Source organism: Pleurodeles waltl, chromosome 8, assembly GCF_031143425.1.
Source record: "Pleurodeles waltl isolate 20211129_DDA chromosome 8, aPleWal1.hap1.20221129, whole genome shotgun sequence".
NCBI lineage: Eukaryota > Metazoa > Chordata > Amphibia > Caudata > Salamandridae > Pleurodeles > Pleurodeles waltl.
The window spans coordinates 1,299,698,727-1,299,725,382 of record NC_090447.1 but is presented as its reverse complement, the minus strand read 5'-3'; the positions used below and the strand labels follow the sequence as shown (position 1 = coordinate 1,299,725,382).

The following is a 26,656-nucleotide window of genomic DNA, read 5'->3' as shown; positions in this document are numbered from 1 at the left end:
GGGGCAAATGTATTATATCAAGGGTAGGTTTACACAAGTGTGCTCAGGTGTGATCCTCTCTCAATTACAAGGGACACATATGTAAAAAGATCGGTGGTCGTATGGTGCAGTTACTGCAAGTGATATGATAAACACAATTTGGGTTGATGCGCTACTACTTTCATCACTGCATGTTCCAGTAGTTATTGGGTTCCTAACCCTACCACATCAATCCTGGTAAGTATGCAAAAAGGTTGCAGTTTGGAGGGTGGGATATTGAGCTAAGTTTAGCTCTGAAAGAATTTAGAGGTCCCATATAGTGGCTCAGCTTAGAATCTCTGCAAGAGACCAGTTACCATAGAACACACTGTAATGTGCATTTAAATGAGAAACAGTCTGTGCACTGCTTGTACAGACGCAACAAACCATCTTCAAGTTATTATGTAGAAAAGTGCTGTTCTTAAAAAGCTTTGCCATTTTAGAACCTGAAATTAAGGAAGGATCATCTCTGCCGCCTATGAAATAGCAGGAGGAACGACAAAAAACATTGGAATGAATATTTCCAGTCCAGTTATCAGGAGCTAGATGGAAGGAGGAAGAAACGTGTGACCAATATCCTACTAGTAACCAATATCCTACTAAAGACCTCTGGGCTTTTAAAAAAAGGGGGGTTGAGTAGATCATCTTAATGACTTTTTTCTTTTTTCCAGATAAGGAGAAATCAATTTAGTAAGGAAGGGAAAGCCATAAGCCCATAACAATAGGTGTTTAGGACCAGAGGGAAAAGCTTTGGTAATGGATCAACAGATATATTTTTCCCTAAGAGGATTTCAGAATCCATGCACTAGGCTTCCAGAAATACCCTTTATTATTTTGTCTTTCGTGAGGTGCTGCTAGAAAGCTAGAAGGGTTGGGCCGACAGCTACCAACTGGTGTGAGCATGTCTCAGTCGCCCTCACTCAGAGGTGTTGCTGCCCCTGATCCAGCAGTCTTGTAGAGATACAAGAGCCCATGACATGGTGCCACCAATGATGGTGCAGGCAATAATTTATGAGTCTCCTGAGTATCTCTGCCTCACACACACTAAGGTACCCTATGTACCATTATATGGAGACGTCCATAGTCTTAAGGACAATCCCCCTCAGCTGAATAGGGAGTACCTATGTGGACTGTAGGTTGTTCAAGCTTAAACCCTAAAAAATTATTTATTCCCTCGTTGGTGTTCCCAGCTCTGATACTCTCTCCTTAACACGGCAAACGCCATAAACATCCCGGAGAACTGCAGACAAGCAGTTATAGTTTCTTCTAGCCAACGGCTTAACAGATGAGGGTGGGGAAGTTACATTTGTTGTGAAAGCTCATGAAGCACACCAAACAGAAACATTTCATTCTTGGATCACTTTTCCTGACAATTCAAATACATTTCACACCTACAGAATAGTGAATTTACCACAGCAGTACAGAGCTTACCAACACTTAGAAATACCACTTTCTTATCAAGAGCACCAAAACTGGTCCAATGGCGACCTTCCACATGTAATACAAACCATGAGATTAGGTCCTTTAAGTAATGATGGACCAACATGGCCCACGTTTGCCACGTATACACCACATACCAAAGTGCAGGCAATGCAAGTATCTGACGTACACACACTTTACAATGAGCTAGTAGCAATATACAGACTAATACAGTTGGAAATGTGGACTTTGAACACCACCCCATCGAAGGCTGTTCCAGCTACCCATCAATTGGCCATTACAGGAATTAATCCTCAAATAGTACACTCTGGGGAAAGTACCCACAGAACAGGAAAGGATTCCATTCTGGATTGTACAAAAATCAAATTAGCAGGAAGCAATGTTTCCCCATATGGGACCCCAAGACAGAGAACTTGCACAATGTGCCTGGCATTCGGAATGGTTCCCTCACTAGAGGACTGCTCCACTTAGGGCACAGTCTTCGCTGCGATTTACATAACCACACATGGTACCCTGACACTTGCCAATTTGCCAGAAGTGGTAAAACAAATTAAAAATGTACACAGGGCAGCCCCGGCCCTGGACTTGGGGATGAAACGGATGTGTAATTCTGACAGTCTTCTCAATTATTTTAAGTAATATTATAGGGGAAGCAGCAGCATTGGCCATTTGCCAATGGCTCCGGGAGATTCCACAACAGAACCAGGAGAGTAAGCTTCCAAAGATTATCTCCAGAAATTATACTACTAGAGGTCAGGATTTTATGGGAGAAAAAAGTACCACCCTTAAAAGGTACTAAAAAAGCACACGTGTTCAAATTCAGACAGCAGATTCTCTGCATCAGGAGACCTCTGAACAGAGATGTAATCTCCGACATGGAGAAACTCCTGATAGATACCAATATACTGATAGACGTCCCTCTTGTTCCTTTCAGGGTGCGCCGGATAAATGGAGTGAGAGAGTGGGCCAGTCTGAACACCGCACTAACTACACAAAGCCGAAGAAGGGCTCACAATGTTCCTCAGAAGCTTATGCTAAAAAGGAGAATAAATCTCCCTAACAAAAGTCCAAATTTAAAAAGAAAAAGGTGGCATCAACTTCCATTAGACATGCCAGCAATATTGAGGACATTGCTGAAGAACAGGACATGGGTAGCGACTCTGCTGGACAGTGATGCAGAAGTCACAATTTGTGGCCAGAGTCTGATAGATAATCTGGATGTGACAGCAACTAATGACTTTCTCGTCATAGAGACGGCGGACAGGCGGGTCTCTACAACAGACAGGGTTTATGAATTTAACATCCAAATTGAGGGGGACACAGAACGCACTACTGGAGTTATCTTTTGGGAAGCATTCAATTGGCAGAAAAAGAATGGGCACCGGAATTTGTCTGTAAGCTCCCACATGGGGAAGATGTAATTTTGCCTTCTTTCTCAGTCCTAGTTTAAGGAAGCCTATATGGCTGATTGGGCTTTAGCGCAGGCTCCCACACTGTACTGCAACCACGAGACAGGATAAAGACTCTCCCAACCATGTTATACCTCTTAGGTCCACACCCCGGCGTCAACCTCAATATCCCATTATACATGAGGCTAAAGCCTCGTAAAGAGATTCTCGCACAACTCGAGTACCGGGGAGTAATTGAAACCTGTGTCTCTGCAATGAATAACCCATTATTCCCCGTTGTGAAACCAGACCACTCATATAGAATAGTCTTAGATTATAGACATCTAAACAGTCACACATACGCATATTTAATACAAAATGCACACAGCACTAATTAACAATATAGTGCGTAGAAAATACAAAACTACCATGGATATTCACAATGGGATTTTCTGCCAAAACCTAGCGCCTGAAAGTAGGGATCTTAGCACTTTTTGTGCATTAGGCTTGCATCTGCACTTTTGTCATATGCCTCAGTGGTATAAAAACAGCCCACGGTTGTTTTCAGCCCGTGTAACATCAATAGTAAATGATATTAACCCTGAGGCGTTGCCCTACATGGATGATATTTATCTCACAGGTGACCTCAACATTCATCTTAGCAGGGTTGATCAGGTCGTGCTGGGATTCGCGGGCCAGGGCTATCATTTCAACTTAAAAAAAATAAAAAATTGCTTTTCTCAGTGTCCTATTTTTGGGATACAAGCAGTCAAATGAAGGCAAGAGCCTGGCCCCGCACTTTCTAGAAAAATGTGTATAACTTCAACCACCAAATACCATCAACAGACTACAGCCTTTGATGAGTTTCTTCAATTTTCGCAGAACATACATACCAGACTATGCACAATGCATAAAACATCTTTATGACTTAAGGTGTCCAGAGTCTTTAAAACAACATTGGACATTCAAACATACACACATCCTCAGAGAGCTTCAGCAGGACATGCTTGAAGCAGAACACTTGCACACATGCAACACCAAAAAAAAAATCATCATCAGAATAATTGCTGGTGACACTGGGTTCACCTATGTCACATGCAATGAGGGTGACACGGTACTCATAGCATACAAATCTTTTGTATTGAAATGCAGTACTTTTTGCACCCACAGAAAAATACTGACTGCTGTACTGTCATTAAGGAGAGACCACTAGCCCAAAGGAAACGCATTATTGTCGTTACCCCGTGCCAGCCTTAGAGCCTATTACCAAAGTAAGCGTTCCTAATGCTAAAGCATTACATTCACGTCGGAGTCAATGGACAACCTCACTTACTGCCACTGATGTTGATTACATTTTTGACAGTAAGTTACGAACACAAGAATTTCTTTAGTATGAGCAGGAGTACCCCGCACCTACTAACATACTACCACTTGATTAATACCAAACTACACTGATGTTTAGCACAACCAGCTGTAGGCAGTAAACTTCAGTATTCGCCCGCTTGCGCAGCTGTAAGCGGGGCAATGAGGGATGATGTAGTTCACCCTCTAAATACCTACATGCAGACCTTCGGGGACTGCACTGCACAGCTTGCAGAGCTCAAGGCTCTAATCTTGGTACTGGAACATAAGGATCCGGAACAGCCCACCCTAATTATGTGTGATTCGTATTACTGTGTCCAGTCCTACAATGATGATCTCAATCACTGGGGTTCGAACGGGTTCAGAGATTCCAAGGGGAACTCCACTAAACATAGCACATTCAGAGGGAGGGTAGCTGACCTTAATGACAGACTACCTGATGCTCATGTAGTGCATACATTGGGCCATCAATGTGAAGGGATACTGTCTGATGAAGGTGCCAAATCCGCAGTAGCTACGGCTTTTGTTGCTGCAATAACTTGTTCTCACACGAGATTGGATAATGAGACACTGGCTGCCATGAAAGATTTGGCTGACAGCCAGCCTTTACCGAAAGCATACCCTGCAAAATATACACACAGTTAGTGCTCAGAATGTTGCATTTGCAAGCATTACAGAGTTGGGAGACTGTGTTATCCCCAACCAAGATCAGAGACCAGATCTTATCAAAACAGCGCATGAGGGTGCTGCTTCTGCTCATGCACAGTGGCGGCCACAATTTCTCTTTTACAAAAACGGTTTTGATTGCCAGGTCTATACAAACAGACCAAGCAATATGTCTTTTTGTGGCATTTGCCAAAAAAGTAAAGGATCCACCATTAAACACCCACCAGACATCTCTCTTTGTATCAAACAGACCACTACAATGTGTGTACCTCAACCACTGTGGTCCCTTACAGCCTCCTGGTGCATACAAATACATCTTATTCGCTGTGGATTCCTGTGGGTATGGCCACAACGGTTGTCTGATGCTCAAACTGTTATTAAAGATTTGTAGGTCTTTATCAGTACATATGTGGCTGCAGCATTCCACTCTGACCAGGACCCTGTTTTTGCCTCTAGGGCATTAAGGGACACCATGAGGATGATGAGTGTTGAACTCTATTACTCTTCCCCATACATTCCTGAGGGTAATTCGGTGTGGAGAGGAAGAATCGAGACTTAAAGCAATCCGTAACAGCAAGAGTATTAGATACAGGGAGTAGTTGGCTTCAACACCTATATGGGGCCCCAGAGAGCATTAAATAATCTGCCCAGAAGGTCCTTGAGAGGTCGCAGCCCTTATGAGGTGTTATTTGGGATACCTATGTATGTCCCAGATCTTGATGGTCCTGGCGTGGTGGCAGCAGACACAGAATCTGACATGAATGAACGTGCTGCTGTTTTACAGGAGCTACAGCAATTTCAAAATGACAATTCATCCGCCTGTACCACCACTTTGGGAATAAGGGATTTGCCCAACAACATCTACCAGCTGGATTCCTAAAGCTGGGGATCTGGTTTGTTAAAAGATTTCTATGAAGGAGTTTGGCCCATCCTACATCAGTTCCAGTCCTGGGCATACATGGTACCAGAACTGTTATCTTACCACCGCTGCCTCGTTCCAAAGGGAACAAATTTGTCTCTATTGACAACGTCAAGTTTCACCATGCGGCTGATCTTGCACAGTAGACCATGAGGTCCCTTGGGTAGGAGCCACTCCCCTCTCACAACCCAACAGGATATACCTCTGCAAGCAGCAAACAACGTTTCTGCAAGTACCAATTTGTACAACAATTAAACAATTGCCTCCTTGAGCATGGTGGAGGGCGGAGAATGAGCTATGCTGATTCCAGTGACCACTTCATTGACAAGACAAGTCCAAGATATGAAACTATACTACTCCTATTCAACACAGACAGACTGCATCGCCTACTATGAACCTCCACAACAAGTGGATCCATTCACCAGCTCTGCACCCGCTCCTGTGTTTGTGCAGGCTGCTTCTGGTTATTTCATCCATACTGATGATTTTTCTTCTGACTCATCTGCTTCTGCAACAGATCCATGGTAATACCTGTGGATATTAATCACATTTCTTGCCTTTCTGCTTTGGGTTGGTTTTGTCATTGTTTTCTTTCTCTTGATAAGTGTCATTATCTTTCTGAACGCTCTGCTGTTGAGTCGGTGGATGAGGTTTTAACACCTTATTTATCTTCCAATAAAGTTTGAAGAGACTTGTCCCTTGTGAACATTTCGGCAGTTCTGATTACTGATAGTACTGTTCGGGGTAAAGTGCCCTTTGATATATATGGCCTTACAAAGGTCATTCAAATTCCATATGTGTTTACAATATCAATGACTGATGTTATTACACCTGGTGTTGTTTCCGAAGACTCGGATGTTAAAACAGTTGATTCCATGCTTTCTGAGCTAGAATACCACACTGTATTTGAAAGTGAAGATGTGCGCATGAACACAGCGAATTATGGGGAAATGTTCTGTTATAACCATTGGGGACATTACTTTCTGCAGAGCTAGTAAACCCAGATCAGTTTTCAATTACACGCAGCACTGGGAACTTTGTCCTACTCCACTTGTCGGGAGCTCCAAAACATACACAGAAAAGTTTGCATATTATACTGGGTATGACTCTAGAAATGCAGAGTCATATTACTTTAAACTACCACCTTCCAGAATGAGGAAAATATTGCTAACCAACACAAAATGTATTTATTCAGACTCCTTTGTTTCCCGACTTGCTGTTGAGGGCTACGAGTATTGGAAGAACACTGTTGATATGAAGAGTGTATGGAGACAAAGGACTGGCAGATACGGGGTAGGGAAGCTTTGTTCAGAGCATGCCTTATTCCCTTGCAATTAATATTTTTAAATGAAACTGTCCAGCAAACATCCTGTTTGGGGTTAGCAAAAATAAAAGAAATGAACCCACCCAGCGTCCCCACACCAGCTAAATTTCACAATTGGCAAATGTTTTAGATGTCAGTTAAGATCAACTAATGGCTCAGGTTCAGAATGGTACCTTTAATTCCTCACTTTCAATTCCCAGCGGGTGGTTATTGTGGACAAGAGACACAGATAGTTGCCAGGCATGTTTTGTTACCTTCTCAGGGTGACTTCAAAGCAAGCCGGCCAGACCCTCAATATTTCTTGTCACTACATATAGTGGCGGTAAACTGTGCCAACAATGGTTACGTTCTTCCACCTTAGCAACTGTAAAGCAACACCTTTAGTCTCCTTTCTGAGGAAACAGACAAGATTTCATGTTAGGGCCAATGAAGCCCCGATCAAAACATTTCCTATATGGTTCCTGCATATATAATGAGATTTGGAAGCTTTCTCAAATGGAAACTGTTGCACGTTTAAGGTAGGTAGATAAGGAAAACATGGAAAAGGCTTTAGCTGTTGTTGATAATTGCATGAACACTTTGTATAATAGAATTTACACTTTAAATAATATTGTGTCATCTGCGATCAACATAATTCAGAATGACATGTCCTTTTTACAACACGGGCAGAGTCAGCTGCGTTCCATCATGCAGTTAGGTTGGACATTGCAGGTTCTGAAAAACATCTGCGTGCCTTGGAAACATATAAATGGTAGCAAATTATTTGCCACTTAATTTATCCAGGCGACAACAGACAACGGCTAAAAAAGAAGCTTGTTACATTATGCTTAACATTGAAAAGTTAGAAAAGTTGCCTTTTACTGTGACAGAAATTCCCCCTCAGCAGTATGGTTGATACATGTAGTTATAAACCTGCCCATTTTCACCTTTTGTGTCACAAACTGTCTGAAACATTTTGCTGTAGGCAGATATGAGTGGCTAGGTGACAGTTATATACATGAAGATTGGGAGTTGCCTTTCGATTTCAAATGTCTGAACGGCGAAACAGAGCTCTTTCTTAGCAGAAGCGAATGCGAGACTACTGTTAGTCATTCTAAGATTTGTAAGCAGTTGTCTTTGCATGGCCTTTGCAACGCGGAGGTCGCAAACTTGGCATGCCATCTGAAGTGTACTCCCGTCCCTTTAATTCGTCCAGCATATTAGATACTTTCAAAAGGAAGTTATTCTTTCCTGAACGATGAAAGCTGCTGCGGTATGAATTCTGGAATTTCCTATGTCATTTCAGTTTCTCAAATGGTAACTTGTTGTGGCCATGTCTCCCACACAAGAGATAGGAGTAGCAGACTTATGGCCCAACATTGCCACTTCTAATTTAAATTTTGACAAGCTGAGCAGACTAAAGGCACTACTGTTTCAAACAAGCATTTGCAATGCAACCAGTCTCGCGTTTCCTTGAGCTAGAGCAATTAGCATTGTAAACTCCTAACCGGACTTTTCTTGACACCTAAATTGAACATGAAAATAAAATAGTTTCACATAACTGGACTTTTCTTGCCATATAAACTGAAAAGTATAAGTTTAACATAAGCGAGCTGACGGCCGCCATCAGTGCAAAGCAGACACACAGAGGGAAATAAAAGTTCACTCGCAGTGAAACCTATCAGCAAAAGTGCAATTATCCATGTAACCGGCAAAAGTGCAATTATCTACGTAACCGGCAAAAGTGCAATTAACTATGTAAAAGGGTTGATGTCATGCAAAGCACCAGACTTCTTCCCAGCGAGATCGCGCTGCGAAAAAAGAGAAAAAATAGTCCAGAAACCAGATGGAAAACGTGGAGCCTCGTATGTTTTCAGTACTGGGTTGCTTCGTTCGAGGAGGGCTAAACACTGGAAAAGGCACGACTTATGCATGCCTTTCACTAATGAAAGCAAGCAGATTTTAAAAGGCAAGCTCACAAACCAATGAAAGAAACTGATGTGACATGGGCATGGTTTGAAGCCCAAAGAGAGATTACAACACAGGACGGAGCGCTTTGCGCTCGCCCGTAAAAACAAGTGACTGACATCAGCCAGAGAGACATATGATCTTCAGACAGAGAGGTCATCAGCTGAGATACAGTCCCTATTAAATACCAATTTCCCTAGACACTTTGGAGAACTGGCCGGCAGACTGACACCTCCAGCACTGAACGGATTGTGCACTTTAAGGCTGTCGGATCTGGGTTTGTCAGCACATTCCAGACCGTGTTTGGAGTCATACCTTCAGCCATACACTCACTCGGAGTGTCTTTGGCGGATGCCCAATTAGTTTGGAGTTCATTGGCAGTATATTGCTGCTACAATTTTTGCCATACAGTGGCTGCCCTACTTCAGCCAGGCAGAGTGATGGAGCTACCACCAACCAGGATGTGTCATGATCACATTATGGAGTCCTTCGTGCCTCCTTGCTGGAAGAGCTGGAGCACGATTAATCAATGACGTTACGACGAATCCTGACATGTACAGCTGGTTTTCCACTGCATTTGGTGCACCTTCAATTGTACACCCATAGTGTGTCTTGCCGTGCAGCCTGTGCCTCCTGTGGGCTAGGATCTGTTAATGTTTTCGATGAGGGTTCAATTCAAGGACATGCCCCTAGAGACGAAGGTTGATTTGCGAGGCATCTTATGAGCCACTACTTGTGGATTTTGTGGCTCCAACGACATCTGGCATGACGGACGATGCAGCCTCTGCAGGTCATACTGTGTTTGAGGTTCCTGCACACTTCTGCTCCATGGATCCCTCTGCTAATCCTTCGATTCATCTATCGCCTGCAAAAGTCCTTTCTGATGGATACACCTACCTGTGGATTCCTCACCTAAAGAATTCTCCCCTCGCGCCAGCCTCGACGGAAATTTCTTCTAGCTCTGCACGTCGACGATGACGTCACAATCGCCCGACTCCACACGACGCCACATGACGTCATCCAGGCAATAAGAAGCCCTCTTTGACGTGCAGACGTCAGTTCCCTTTTTTCCGTGCCCGAATAATGGTTAATTCTTCGAGGCTCACAGGGAGCTACTGTTTCCAACGGTGGTTACGATGTCGCAGCCTAGAAAATCCAGCTTTAAACCTTGTAGCCAGTGCAGGGGTCGGATGCTGGTTACCGATCCCCACGAAAACTGCCTCTGGTGCCTTAGTTCCGACCATGAGGTCGAGGCATGCGGTTCGTGTCAACGCATGAACCCTAAGGCACTTAAGGAGAGGGAGGCGAAGTTGTTCTTGGCCCGGTCCAAGAAGAAGAAGGAGAGGCGTCATAGGAGGGAGTCTTCATCGAGATCTTCGAGGTCTCGTCACCATCATAGTGGCTCTCGGCGCCGTCATGGATCTCGGCGCCGATCGAGCAAGGGACGGTCCAGGTCAAGATCGGTTTCTCCGTCGGCCCGGCGTCGTCTGACGTGGGAGATAAGCCCGACCGTCACCCCTCCGCCTCCGACATCACCCGGGTCGGTCTTTGAGGTTGAGCCTCCCCAGAGGCCTGAGGGTTCTCCTGGCCAGGCGTTACCTGGACCCTCTTCGGCAGCTTTGCCGGCGCCGGTGCAGCAGCAGTACCCGGCTTTCCCGACTCCGGGATCGGATTCTGACACGTTTTTAAACGCTATGTATAACATCTTTACTTCCATGACGCCGGGTGGAAGTCATGCAGGTCCGTCTGGCCCTCTGGCCTTTGATTTGGGTGTTCCGGCGTCGTACAGGTCGGCGCCGTTCACCCCGTTTTTATCTGCTGCACCTGAAGACACTTAAGCCAAGACGTCTGGCTCTTCGTCTCTTGGCGGAAGAGGAGTACGCGAGGCAACACCTGGAGGAAGGTAAAGTTATAGAGCCCTCTGGTGACTTCCAGGGACTGGATTCAGCTAGCGGCCTAGACACTACCCCGGAATGGGATCTAGCTTCCCCGGGAGAGGTCACGGAGGAAGCTGTTTCTTTCCACGCAGTCATTCGTAAGGCTGCAGACTTTTTGGATCTTCCCCTTCCTACCGCGGAGGTCAAGAGAAATTTATTAACAGAAGTCCTCCATCCGACGTCTGCTTCTGCTGAGCCTCTTCTACCATTCAATGAGGCTCTGCTGGACCCCATTAAGGATATCTGGCTGAAGCCTGTGTCCACCGCTGCGGTCAACAGAGCGGTGGCTCGGCGGTACAGGACGGCGCCTGGGGATCCGGTGTTTCTTTCCAGACAACCAACTCCGGAGAGCCTAGTGGTGCAAGCTTCATGTTTTTCCAGATCCTCTCCTGGCTCGTTTCCTGGGACCCCTGCGGACAGGGAGTAAAAAAAGATGGACCATACTGCTAAAAAGGCATTTTCATCTTGCAGTATGGCCCTAAAATCTTCCAATGCTACATTCATACTAGGGCGTTACATCCATGCCCTTATGGAAGAGGCTAAAGGCCACCCTAATTTGTCCCAGGAGATGCTGCAACTATTAGCGGATGCTCAGGCGGCTGCGACGCAAGTGATCCAGTCTGGATTGGACACTTCGGACTCAGTGGCTAGGGCTATGGGCACGACCATAGTCTCTATGCGGCAGTCTTGGCTTCGGTCATCTGGCTTCTCGTCGGACGTGCAGGCCACACTCCTTGATCTTCCGTTTGATGGAGAGAAGCTCTTCGGCACAAAGGCTGACTCTGCCCTGGACGTATTAAAGAAAGCAGGGCGACTGCTAGGTCTTTGGGACTCCAGTCGTCGGCCTCATCCTCCTTTAGAGGCTTTCGGAGATTTAAGGGATTTGGACGTGGTTCCTTTCGAGGAAGATTGCAAGGACCACAACAATCTACTTCTACCCTGCCTTACAGATCCCTCAGGGGCAGGGGCAGAGTCCGTACGAGAGGAGCCACCTTGCAGCACTCTTCCTCTTCCTCGGGAGGGGTGCAGCAAGGAAAGCAGCTGTAGTCCTCCACCACTCCCTGTCCATTCGTCTCCGGTAGGGGGGAGACTTGCCTCTTTTCTTCCAATGTGGGAGGTCATAACATCGGACTCCTGGGTCGTCGACATTGTGAAGAGGGGGTACGCTCTTCCCTTTCGGGAATTCCCTCCCCGCCCATCCTTCTGTTCGGAAGACCATCTTCTCCTATTACAGCAGGAGGTATTATCCCTATTACAAAAAGGTGCAATAGAGTTGGTTCCCGAGCAAGAGAGGGGTCAGGGGTGTTATTCAAGATACTTTCTGATTCCCAAAAAGGATGGTCGACTGAGACCGATTTTGGACTTGAGGATTTTGAATTGGTTCCTCAAACAGGAAAAGTTCAAAATGCTGACCCTCTCACAGGTTCTTTTGGCGTTGAACAAAGGAGACTGGATGGTGTCGGTCGATTTGCAGGACGCGTATTTTCATATTCCGATCCTCATATCGCACAGGAAGTATCTCCGGTTTGTAGTGGGATCACAGCATTATCAGTTTGCGGTCCTTCCCTTTGGTCTTACTTCAGCACCTCGAGTCTTCACGAAGGTGATGGCTGTGGTAGCAGCAGAGCTCAGAAGAAGGGGGATAGCTGTGTTTCCCTATCTGGACGATTGGTTGATCAAGGCCAAATCTCCGGAGCTAGTGCGGTGCCATCTCCAGTCGATGACTCAATTGTACGACCTGGGTTTTTCAATCAATGTACCCAAATCTCACCTGGAGCCCTCTCAACGCCTCCTGTTCATAGGGGCAGTATTGGACACAACATTGAATCGGGCCTTTCCTTCGTCCCAGCGGGTTCAGGACATCCAGGCTTTGATTCCAATGTTTTGAAATGGAGCGGTAGTTCCAGTCCTCAAGGTCCTTCGTCTGCTCGGTCTGTTTGCTTCTTGCATACTGTTGGTCACTCATGCACGCTGGCACATGAGGGCTCTCCAGTGGTGCGTCCGCAGGCAGTGGTTTCAACACAAAGGGGATCTCGAAGATTCGATAAAGATCTCCAGAGACACTGCGGAGGATCTTCGATGGTGGGCAGCGGTCGACAACCTGTCTCAAGGAAGGCCGTTCTCGCTGCCTCCTCCAGTGGCCACGGTGGTAACGGATGCTTCCACTCTAGGGTGGGGAGCTCATCTGGGGGACCTGGAGATCAAAGGCCTTTGCATATAAATCTGTTAGAGTTGCGGGCAGTACGTCTGGCACTCAAGGCTTTCCTCCCTTCCATTCGTGGTCAATCTGTCCAAGTTCTAACGGACAACGCGACCGCGATGTGGTATATAAACAAACAGGGAGGAGTCGGGTCGTATCTTCGCTGCAGAGAAGCTCTTCGTCTCTGGTCCTGGCTTCAGGATCACAAGATCTGCTTAGTTGCACATCATTTGGCCGGAGTCCTGAACGTGCGTGCAGACATTCTCAGTCGACGCAGCTCGGTCGATCACGAGTGGCGTCTTCATCCAGATCTAGTTCTGGGTATCTTCCGGATGTGGGGATATCCACAAATAGATCTGTTTGCAACTCAAGAGAATGCGCAGTGTCTGCTATTTTGCAGCCTCCAGTATCCGGTGCAAGGAGCTTTGGGGGACGCGTTTCAGATGTCCTGGAAGGGGCAGTTGCTTTACGCGTTTCCCCCCATACCCTTGATTCCTCGAGTTCTCAGGAAGATCCGTCAAGACCGAGCTCAAGTCATCTTAATAGCTCTGGATTGGCTGAGAAGGGTGTGGTATTCGGACCTACTCCAGCTCTCTCAGCGCCCTCCGCTCCGTCTCCCTTGCAGGGTGGACCTCCTCTTGCAGTTGCAGGGGCAGATTCTACACCCCCACCTCCAGAGCCTGCATCTTCATGCCTGGAGATTGAACGGGGCAATCTGAGTTCCTTTTCTCTCCCTCCAGATGTGGTGGAAGTTATTTTATCGGCCAGGCAACACTCCACCAAGTCAATCTATGCTAATCGTTGGGCTAAATTTACAAGCTGGTGTGGAGAGAATAGTTTAGATCCCTTAAAAGCTGGTTTATCTGACATTTTGTCATTTGCACTCCATCTGGCACAAAGAGGTTGTGCGATTGCCACTGTTAAAGGTTATCTGTCTGCACTATCTGCTTTTCTGTGTCTTCCTGATCAACCATCCTTCTTTAAATCACCAATTGTTTTAAAGTTTCTGAAGGGACTCACTAATAAGTATCCACCCACACCATTCATTATGCCTCAGTGGGACCTTAACTTAGTCTTAACTTTTCTTATGGGGGCCCCGTTTGAACCTATGCACTCTTGTTCTTTACGGTTCCTAGTATTCAAAACTGTTTTCCTGGTGGCCATTACATCTGCCAGAAGGGTTAGCGAGATTCAGGCTCTCACTGTGGAGACCCCATACCTTTCTTTCTTTAAAGACAAAGTGGTGTTGAGGACCAAGGCGGCTTTCCTACCGAAGATTGTTACACCCTTTCACCTGGGGCAGTCGATTACTCTCTCTTCCTTTTACCCTCCACCTCATCCATCCAAAGAGGAAGAGAGGCTCCATCCGCGGCTGGATCCGCGAAGAGCTCTGAGCTTCTACGTCGCCAGGACGAAAGAGTTCAGACAGGATGAACAGCTCTTTGCTGGATACGTGGGGAAGAGGAAAGGTAAAGCGGTCCACAAGAGAACGCTATCCAGGTGGGTCATTCTATGTATTAAGATCTGCTATTCTTTGGCGAAGAAGGATCCACCTGTGGGGATTCGTGCCCATTCCACCAGAGCCAAAGCAGCTTCATCAGCTTTGGCTAGAGGTGTTCCTGTGGCTGACATCTGCAGGGCAGCAACTTGGGCGTCCCTCCATACTTTTGCCAAGCATTACTGTTTGGACTCTGAGGTTAGGAGGGATGGCCATTTTGCTCGCTCGGTGCTGCACGATTTCTTGGTTTGACCATTCGGACACCCACCACCGGAGGTTTTACTGCTTGGGGACTCTATTCTTTAGGTGAGGAATCCACAGGTAGGTGTATCCATCAGAAGAATAAGTTACTTACCTTCGGGTACGGGGAGGCGGGTGGGACCGTGAGGAATCCACAGGTAGTTATTGTATCCACCAGAAAAAGCGTTACCGAAGGTAAGTAACTTATTCTTCTGGTCTTGATCTCCATTGATGACATCGGAGACCTTTTGCAAGACCATGATTGTTGTTAAATTGACCATTGGTTTTTCTAAAAGTACTAAGGGCCTGATTACAACTTTGGAGGACGGTGTTAATCTCTCCCAAATGTGACGGATATCCTGCCCACCGTATTAAGAGTTCCATAGGATATAATGGACTTGTAATACGGTAGGTGGTATATCCGTCACATTTGGGGCGGATTAACACCGTCCTCCAAAGTTGTAATCAGGCCCACAGTCTAACACCAAATTGCCTTTCAATTCGGCCTGCCGGCCTGTTTTGCTTATCACTGTTGACATTTTATCTATGTATGATTTTAAATTTGCTTTTAGATTTTTAGCTTGGAGCATTTTAGACATTAGATTTTGCACCCTTGTTTCAGTAATAGGGGAGGGTGTCGTGGATCCTTTTTAGTTGCTTGGGTATGGGTTTTCAGCTTAGCGTCGGCTTGCAGACCTGTGTGCCCTTTTACCTAGATAAACATGTCCCGTTTTTACCATTCATTTTTATTCATTTTAGCATTGCTTGCAGTTCTTGCATTTTAGAAGAAATGTTTTTATTTTACAAATCAGTTGCCATTCCGTAAAAGTGTCACTATCGGTAATGTACAAATTGAATTGTCATCATGTCCTTTGCTTCAAATTAGACAAGAACAAAATGTGAATGCAACAGGCATTTTGTTATTATATTACCGATACAGGTTTGCACACAGAATCGAACACTTAGGTACACACCCAAATCAGGATGTCTGCATGGACAATAACATGGGCCTTATAAAAACACTCTGTGAGACCAAGGTCATTAGAGGTGGTTTTACCCAGGATATTCCATCCATACTGCATGTCACTTTGCCGCAGACCTCAGCCTTTGTGTCTCTATGAAGCCCGATTTGGAGACTGGAGGCCGACCTTGTTCTAAAGTAATGGGGGTTGGTGCACTTCTCATGGACATGGCTTGGGTAGATTAGGTTTTGTCTTGCTTTGCTCTCTTTACAGCAGAAAATACGCTTTAGGGAGGAATTTGTGTATTCATGTTTATTGCAAAATATTAGGATTGTTCATTTTCACATCGCTCATTCTCGCAATCCTGATTTTGACTCTTGTCATAATAGTAATCATTGCAGCCAATGCATTTTATCGCAGATTGTAGTGTTTTCATAAATGTATTGAAAACTATCCTGCATTTTCTTTCTTGCCTGTGTGTGTAACAGACTCCGTTGTAACGAGAGAAAAGGATAAGACTTGTTGCATCGCAATTTCCCTGAGAGGATTTCAGAGTCCATGAGCTAGGCTGCTAGAAAGTACCTTTATTATTTTGGTTTTGGTGAGGTGCTGCTAGAAACCTGGAAGGGTTGGGCCAACATCTGCAAACTGGTGTGGGAAAGACTGTCGTCTACAATCAGAGGTGCTACTGCCCCTAATTCACCAGTCTTGTAGAGATACAAGAGTCCCTACAACAAGTTTGTCTACCCATGCACGCCTATAAAACCAAGAGGCTGTTGAGTTCCCTGAAGACTGTTCAGAGAATGTGGCACATGGGGTTTTGTAAAGTGTAGAAGTGTCTTTGGAGAAGCACTGCTTTGCAATGGCTATCCTACCCGATGTGGATTCAGGGAGCCCATTCCAAAACTGAATAGGCAACCTAAGACTTTGCAGCACCCTCCCCTCCCCCTGTTGCAGGAGTATTGCTCTGCCACTTTCTATCCCCAAATATCTAAACTTGTCCAGTTCCTATCTTCACTTCACCCATGGAACGTCATCAAAGCACCAAACCCACAAGAGGAACAGGACTATTTTATTCTTATTTATAAACAGGCTGGACGCCCTCCCAAAATATTTTAGCTCTGCTAAGAGATGAGAAATTAAGAACAGTGGCTGCCTCAGATATAGCAATGTATCATCCCCAAGTATAGATACTGTATGTATTGTATCCCCAGTTTTTATGCCACAGGTGTGCAGTGATGGCCTCAGTTGTATCACAAGTGGTCACATATTCAAAGCAAATAGGAGTGGATACAAGGGACAACCTTGTCTGGGTTCTCTCTCTATGACCCACCAATCTGAAACCAGGCTGCCTCAAAATCCACTTGTGCTGTAGGCTCACAGTACAGCAATTTAACCTAGCTAAGAAACTTGGGACCAAAACTAATTTTCTCCATAACCAGCTATATGGTCCCAGTCCAGGGTACTGAACACTTTTTCTATCTCAAGGACCACAGAACCCCATCCAGATCTGTGTGTAATACGCAGTGCATGACATGATTAAGTCTTCTGAGATTCATGTATGTTTTGCAATCTTTTTGACCTTCACTAGAGATCGCAAGCCAGTAAACTCAATGTCTTTGGTGCTCGATTCTTCATGTACACATGGGTAATATCCAGCTAATTTCAAGTACTTAACAAGCTGACATGGATGGATGGATGACAACATCTCCCTAGATCTAAGGCTTAATATGTCCCAATGGACTCGGGGAGTCATGCTTTGGCCTGTCTCAATTAATTCATGACTCACAGTGGCCATGGCTGTAAAAAATGATTTGTATTTCCTTTTCTTCAAAGTATTTTCCCGATCCCCACAGCACTGGTGAAGACTAGCCAGGGCTAATTTTATGCCTTTTCCTTACCGGGGTGATTACTATTACAGTTGCTTCCTCCAGAATACATTTTACAAAATCGCTGTACACAAGTATTGCAAGTAAAGCTATGATTTGGCTCCAAAGAATTCACATGACAGCAACCTACAGCTTGGTTTGAACAAATTCAATCACATTTCACTTTGATGTGCTCTCTACATTGGCTCTGATGAAAAAGAAAGAGGTATTTCAATCCATCAGCATTATACATTATGAGTTATCAATTGCTCTAAACCGGTCCCCTTAAAAACAAATTAAAAAATATTTCCCCACAGCACACTCATATAGGCCTCCTCAAATGTCCTGGTCAGTTCTTCTTTTTGCCTTTGGAGACAGTACTTGGCTCTTCCATGTATAGTCAGTCTTAACCCGAAAGATATCACTTGAAGTTTTGCAAACTATTTAAGAGCTAGCTGGTAAACCTGAGTTGTATGAATTCTGCCCCTACTTCTGCCTACACCTCTCAGATAGCACCAAAGTAACTGATATGCTGAATAACTGCTTTATAAAATTCATATGATCAAGAACACAATATATATAAGTATCCATAATCTCACTAGTAGCTAGGGAAACAGCCAAATGCCACCGAAAAAAAGAGAAAGTCAGTGGTAACAACCAGGCCATAAAATGCTGGATGAACTCCAAGTGTGTCCCTGTTGCTCAACACTCGTAAAAGGCAGCAGAATACAGAGTCTAAAGTGACAGCCTCAGCTATGCAGGTGGAAATAGTAGACATTGAATGCAGCATGTGTCAACAAGAATTTAAACATCTTCAACTTCAAGGAAAAGCAGGGGCATCCGCATCTTTTACTCTGAAGCAGAAATGTCTGCTGCAAGTCTGACAACCCACTTCTTGTTTAATGTAGACTGGCCCAAGGATGTGCTATAATTGGACAACCTTAATAAATGAAGATCTTCCTAAACTGAAAGAGGATGAAGATCAGAAGGATATTGTCCAGCATTTTAACTTTGTATTCCTCCCTAGTTTTTCCCAGATGTCTTTAAGGTGTTTTGGCTCTCCATAAAAAGAGTCAGAGGGGGCCAACACAGAGTATAATACGGGCATTGTTGGATTTAGACAAATAAAAGAGAGATACTTATACTGAATTGTGCAGGCATAAAGATAGGCTTACTGCGGGGGAGTAGCCTATCTACCCAAATTTCTACACAGAGGCTCTGTTCTGCTTGCAAGGTTTGAAGGTCATCAAGCGCAAACTACTATAAGTAAACATAAAAGGGTCAGTAAGCATGTAACCCGACTACGAGTAATCTACAGGTAAGGAACATACACATATGTGCTCAAATGGTATTCTATGAAGTTAAAAAAAAAAAAAAAAACGGAGCAAGTGGAGGGTGAAATTCTGGTCAAGAAGAACTAGCAGAAGAGGTCAAAGTAACTGAAGCATTAAGGATGATTTTTTCAAGTTCATGTAAAAAGGTATCTGATTAACATACATCTTTTCTTTCCCTTCCACCTCAACCTTGCCTTCATCTGAAGTGATAGCAAACAGTGGTATCTGTTTAAATATAATATAAGTTCTTAATCTCCATGAGAAACGAGTGTCCTCATTGTTCAATAAACGGATTTAAATTTGCCTCAGAATATCCCTACTTGACATTTTGGTCAAATACATTAATGTAGACCAAAAATATGGGCAGACTATCTGTGCTTAATTTGTGCTGGTGGTTGTGAGTGGTCAGCAATGGGACTCATTTCTGCTGGTGTTTGGCAATGCTCAGCAAATCAAAACAATCACTTCTCAGGGCCCTCCTGCTCCCTCCAAAGGCATAAATATTCTCCATGCAAGGGCTGGTGAGGAGAAATAAAAATAAACAGGCACTGCTGGTATTTTTTCTCCGATGGTTCAGCCCACATGGAATTCATCATGAACGGAAGCTGGAGTTAAGGGGGCAAGAGCAGGGCAGGCACACACTGTATGGGAAATCCGGGAAACTATTGCTCCCCTCAATTCCAGTCAGTGTCCAAATCCAGCAATGATAAAGGAACAATGACTCTTGTGGAGCACACAAGTGGCAGCGAGAGAGGACAGGCCCACTTTGCTATCCCAGAAGTGGCAGTGCCAAGCTTAGTTCAGCGGTGCAGCTCAGGTGTCCGCTGTATAGCTGCTCCTCCTATGGCAGCAGATCACAGAGGTGGAAGACAGGATAGCAGAATAGAGCGTTTCCAAGCAGGACAAATTTTAAAGATTTTAAGTGGCAAACAACAAACATTCTGATATGTTTCACATCAAAAAGCCTAGAAAATAAAAGTTCAGAAAAAAAGCTGTTAAAAAAAAAAAGTAACACTGAATCTTTAGTAAGAATAGTTACCTTGTGAATATTGGAATTATCCAAAACTTCACTTCATCTCCAAAGACTTCTTTCAAATTTTTGCGGAAACCAAGAGAGAACCCATTTTTGTCAGGGCCATTTCGAAATGATGGTGCACGGAATGCCTCTGTAGGGAGCACAAAGCTGCTATTAGCAAACAAATTACAATTCAGTGACATTTACTATATTTCAAGTGTTGCAAAATGCAGTCATGTATCTAAGAACTTTTCACAGTTCCAACTGGATCAAGAACGGTGCAGACTCCCTCGCACCCATCAAACCCAACAAGCATAGTCGATCAAACAAGCAGGCCACAGAGTACCTCTGAAACACTGAACAACACTGAAAACAGCTAGAAAGTAAATTAAGAGCCAGCCACAACATCCCCGACAGAACTACCTACAGGGTTGCACTCAAACGCTATTACCAGAGTATTAGAGACACCAAGAAGAAAGCACTAGTGGACTGCATCAAAGAAAGCTCCAACGACGCAAAGGAGATCTTCTTGATCATCAAGGACTTCACCTCGCCCTCAGCCACTGTCAACAACATTGTTGTCTTCCAACAATTCTGCGACAAACTAACAAACTTTTTCCACAGAAAAATTGCAAACATCTACAGCAACTTTGCAGATAAACCCAATCCCACAGAACTCATCTCCAGTCTATCCACCCCGAACAAGACAGCCACTTGACCGAATGAACAACCCTCACCAGACACAGCGTCAATCATGCTGACCAGCCACTCAGGGGCTCCAAGGACCCATGCCCCCACCCCATTTACAAACTGGGAACATTAGGAGTCAGCACCACCTTGACCCACATCAAACCTCCATCACGTCCTCCAATTTCCTGGATGACTGAAAACTTGCAGAAAAAAATGCCCTCCTCTAGATGCCCACAGCTGACCCAAATCAACTGAGCAGCTTTCGACCCATCTCCCTGCTCCGCTATCCAGGCAAATTGATTGAGTAGGCCATCATCAAGCAACTCACAAACCGTCTCAAATCTCACCAACTTCTAGACAACACTCAATCAGGGTTCAGAAAGAACTACAGCACCAAAAGAGCACTCATCGCGGCCACCGATGAGATTCGAATCATCCTGGACCGCATCCTGCTCGACCTTGCTGCAGCCTTTGACACGGTCTCCCACAACACCCTCATCAGAAGACTCCAGAAGACTGGCATACAAGAATCCACTCTTCAACTGATCTCTTCCTTCCTCACAGGAAGAACCCAAAGGGTCAGGCTGATACACTTCACATCCGAGATCAAGAAATTGCTATTTAGCATTCCACAGGGACCTTTCATCAGCCCCACCCTTTTCAACATATACATAACACCGCTCGCCAACATCATCTGATCACAAGACATCACCGTCATCTCCTATGCCAATGATAATCAACTCATCCACTTCCTGATGGACGAGACAACCACCACAAGAACCAATTTTACCAACTGTATGACCACAGTATAAGACTGGATACGAACCAAATGCCTGAAGCTCAACTCAGACAAAACGGAAGTACTGGTCTTTGGCAACAAGTCCTCCCTATGGAACTCCACCTGATGGCCGTCAGAGCTAGGACCAACACCCACAGACTATGTAAGAAATCTAGGGATCATCCTAGACAACAAGCTCAACATGATAGCTCAAGTCAACGCAGTGTGCACCTCTTGCTTCCACATCCTCTGCATGCTGTGAAAGATCTTCAGAACACCAGACAGACTCTCACACAAGGGCTGATCACCAGGAGAATGGACTACTGCAACACTGTATATGTGGGAATCTGCAAATAAATCCTTCATAGACTGCAGACCAATCAGAACACCACCGCAGTGCTCATACTGGACCTCCCACACAGCAAACACCACACACCACACCTCAGGATGCTTCACTGGCTTCTCATTCACAAATGCAGCCAATTCAATCTTCTCACATACACATATAAAGCCCTACACAATACAGGGCCAGAATATCTGAACAGCCACATACACTTTGACCAACTCAATGATTAATAAAAAAAACATTCACAGAACCCATCCAAACAAACCTAAATTGGAGAACTGTTCCTTGAGGGGGAGTACTGTCATGACCCCTCAAACCTGCCATGTTGTTACAGTAAAACGTCTAAGAAAAGCAATAAGGATGCAGGCAAAAAGGTATCTACAGTGGAGACAGTGACGTCCTAGCTGGAAGAAGGTTTTCCAAGTTGTATTGCGTTTGTTACAAGAAAAGGCCAAAGAGAGGAATCCAAGATGGCCAACGAGAATCCAGAAAGTTAATTTGCAGTACTAGTGTTGCATTCATTTTAGTTGCTAGGATATGCGCGTGCCGCTTGGAAGCTTCACACTTCAACTGTGGTCTGACAGGAATCCAGATGTGTGGAGAGAGCGCGCTTTCGAGGTAAACATTCTTGTGAGGAAAACTTGATGTTGCATGCATTTTCACAGATAACAGTAACTTATGGCAAATGAGCATTTATAGATTCAAGAAGTTTTGACAGCTCCAAAGAGTTTACGGAAGGAACGAACTATTAGCAAATAAGCATTTACAGATACAGAAAGTTCTTGACAGCTCAAAGAGTTTACGGAAGGAACAAACTATTGGCAAATAAGCATTTACAGATACAGAAAGTTCTTGACAGCTCTAAAGAGCTTACGGAAGGAACAAACTATTAGCGAACAAGCATTTACAGATACAGGAAGCTATTGACACCTAAAAAAAGGTTACAGCAGGAACAAACTATTGACAAATAAGTATTTACAGAGACAGCATTTAACAGACAGTCAAGAAGGAATCGATACCTCATCTTATTTGCCCATAAATAACTATATATATATATATATATATGTATATATATATATATATATATATATAGCAACCCAACAGAATAATTAAGAATGAACAGAGAAACGCATTCAGAACGGAAAATTTCATCACATAAGTAAAAAAGCTGATAACACTTTGCGTTTATTTGATAACTATTACACAAAGTTCACTATCATATTCATAACACTCAAGTACATCAACAAAGAGAAGCAAGACCTCAGGGATCTCAGGGTGCCGTTTTCCAGTCATATAAGAAGTGAGGCGGCAGATTGAATATTTGACGACCCATCAACTCTGAGGCAGTCTCTCTTAATCCCATTCCCCCTCCAGGGTGCTCAATACGAAGATTCTAACTCGTTGCGATTAGTCTGGGCTGGGTATGGGGATTTATCATCTGCTCCTGAGGAAATCAAATCAAGGTACTCTGACACTCATTCGCATACATTGCACCCAAGACATGGAACAACCTCCCTCAACACATCAAAGCCTCCTCCTCACTTCTTGCTTTACTCAAGAAGCTGAAAACCTGGCTCTTCATATGAGCACCTAGGTGACCACACACCTACACACATGCCCAAGCACCTGGATACTCTCTCGGGTGCTTAGTCCGCTATACAAATCAACATACCTTAAGTGCACCACATGATCAAACAGCTATGATGATGTAATGAGCATCCAAAGAGCTGCTACTTATGCAGCTTAAGAAATACTTGCAAATATGCGACTTTCCACATATGATTACTCATACTGCTGGAACGAACTACGCATCTGCAGAAATGTAAAGTAGCTTGGTGAAAAGCAAACAAAAACAAGCTCTCAAACACTGGAGCCTAGGATGCTCTGAATCCCAGAAAGAAAGAAAAACACAAAAGCTGTCCTTAAAAATGGGCCAGCAGCAAACAAAACATAATCCTGCCCTAAAAGAGTTGTTAGGATTGCAGATACGTAGATAAGATTAAAATAGCAGACATCCAAAGTGCAAATCGGAAAGTGACCAGATGTAAGAAACAGTGCATCAAACAATGGAAATTTTGAAGCACTTGTCATCCAGCGCCACAGGAAAAGAAGGACAAGTTACTTAGAGTTTCCCCCCCAGGCGCCAGTCTGGTTCGAGCGGTGCCCATGCGAGCCCTGTTAGGTGGCGTCGATCTGCTCTTTGACTGTAGTCGGATATGACGTCACAGACCCTATATAGGCACCACCCAGGCACACTGGCGTCAGTTTCTTTTTGCCACTTTCCACGCTAGAAGCGCAGAGCTATGAAGAACACTCACCACTGGTGCATCAAAACTAAGGCACTGAAAGGGGAGCCCCTGTCCCAGAAATCAGTTCACATAGCAGGGAGGATGGGTGGGTCGGTAAGGAATCTGCAACTAGACATTGTCTCTACCAGATAAGGTGTTACCAAAGGTAAGTAACTTGTCCGTCTGATAGAGACATCTAGCTGCAGACTCCTTACCTTAGAATAAACACCCAAGCAATACCATCCCTGAAGGTGGAACTAAGATCATACTAGAAAGTCCTGCAGGAACAAACGAGCAAAGTACCCGTACCTACAGACCCGACTGTCTAGGCAGAAGTGTTTGGCAAATATTTGCAGAGATGCCCACGTTGTCGCCTGACAGATGTCAAGGACAGGAACTCTGCGTGCTGCATGTGTGGTCGCAGCTGAAGCTCTAATAGAATGAGCATGTAAACCTTGAGGTGGTTGCTTCTTGGCCAGTGCATAGCAGATGTTAAAAGAGAGTACGACCCATTAGGAGGTGGTTCACTTCTTCACTGCCCAACCTTTCTTTGCACCAACATCACCCAACAAAGAGTTGGTCATCCACCCGAAACTCATTTCTATGATCAAGGTAGAACGCAAACACTCTTTTTGGGTCTAGGCGGTGGAGTCTTTCCTCTTCCTTTGGAGGATGTGGGGGTGTGTAAAAAGTAGGCGAGGTGATGGATTAGCCTACATGAAAGCTCGTGAAAACTTTGGGCAAAAAGGAAGCTGTAGTGCAAAGCACCACTTTGTCAGGATAGATGGAAAAGTAGGTCGAGTTAGAGGACAATGCCTACACAACTCGCTCACTCTGCGGGAAGATTCAATGGCCATAAGGAAGGCTATTTTTAATGTTAGAAGCCTAAGAGGATAATTGTGGTGAAGCTCAAATGGAGAGCACATTAGGAATGTGAGAAACAAATTTATATCCTATTGGGGCATAATGAATGGAGATGGAGGAAACATATTGTTAAGACCCTTAGGGAACCTTTTAACGATAGGAGACTTGAACAATGAAAGTTGATGAGGCAACCACAAACACGCAGATAGCAGATAAATAACCTTTTAGAGTGCCCTTAGCAGAGCCCTGCTGGGCCAGTGACATGATAAACAACAGAGAGGGGGTCAGCGGACTTGTCTGTGCACCATGCCACAAATTTATTCCAACAACAGGTATATACTGTTTTGGTGGAGGGACACCTGGCTGGCAAAATAACATTACAGTCGTCAGACAGAATGTCAAAAGCTGTCAACTGTCACCACTCAATCTCCACGCTAGAACAGGTTCGTTTGGAGAACCCTCTTCTGTTGCTACGACAGAAGAACCTCCCAAAGGGGCAGTCTGATCAGAGGATCGATGGCCATGCTCAGTAGCTCAGGATAACAGACTCTCGGGGACCAATCCAGAACCACAAGAATGACTGGTTCTTGATCTTCTTGAGAACTCTGGGCAGAAGTAGTATGGGCGGAAAGGCGTACAGGAGGCCCGAGTTCCACTCTAGATGAAAAGCGTCACCAAGCAACTGCCACTTTGGAAACTCCAATGCGCAATACTGCGGACATTGCAGGTTCTCTGCGAAGGCAAACAGATTTAATCAAGGCTCTCCCCACTGCTCAAACAGACCTTGCACCGCCTCCGGATGGAGACACCATTTGTGATCGACTAAGCATTGTCGGCTGAGGTTGTCTGCTCTGACATTGAGAAATCCCACCAGACACTGAACCACCAGAGATATGTTCTGTTGTTCCAGCCATGTTCAGAGGAGCAGAGCCTTCTGACAAAGGGTCCACGACTCCACCCCGCCCTGCTGTTGTAGTACCACATGGCAGTGGTGTTGTCCATGAACACCCGCACTACCTTCCCCTTGAGAGAGAGAAGAAATGCTTTCAATGCTAGCCTGATCACCCAGAGGTCCACTAGGCTGATGTGGAGTCCGGACTGTGCCGGAGACCAGATGCCTCTGATCTCTGCCGCTCCCAGATGGCCACCCCACCCCATGAGTGACGCATCAGTAACTACTGTCAGCTCTGGTTGGGGAAGGGAGAGGGATCAGCCTCTGACCCAATTGTAGTTTGTTAGCCACCAATGCAGATCTCACACAGTTCCTGCTGAGATCTGGACCACGTTGAAGAGAATCCCCTGATGCTGTGCCCACTGGAACATCAGGTCCCACTGCAAAGCCCACATATGCCATCTGGCATATGTCACTAGTATGATGCAGGAGGCCATGAGGAACAGCAGTCTCTGAGTCATTCTCACTGAAATCCAGGATAGAGACTGAAACATCGGTATCATTGCTTAAATATCGTGGACTCACTGCTCGGGAGGATAAGCCCGAAACTGCACTGTGTCCAGAACTGCTCTGATGAAAGGGAGCGTCTGAGAGGGAGATAGGTGTAACTTCGGCATGTT

The 26,656-nt window shown here is 45.0% G+C and overlaps 1 protein-coding gene across 2 annotated transcripts in view; it reads right to left on the bottom strand.

Annotated features, from left to right (window-relative positions):
* ZDHHC20 (zinc finger DHHC-type palmitoyltransferase 20) overlaps nucleotides 1–26,656 on the bottom strand; it is a 309,510-nt gene that overhangs the window by 129,256 nt on the left and 153,598 nt on the right. For both annotated transcript variants that reach the window (XM_069202257.1, XM_069202258.1), the window contains exon 9: nucleotides 20,143–20,269. In XM_069202257.1, the coding sequence (XP_069058358.1) occupies nucleotides 20,143–20,269 (127 nt within the window). The remainder of the gene's footprint in view (nucleotides 1–20,142; nucleotides 20,270–26,656) is intronic.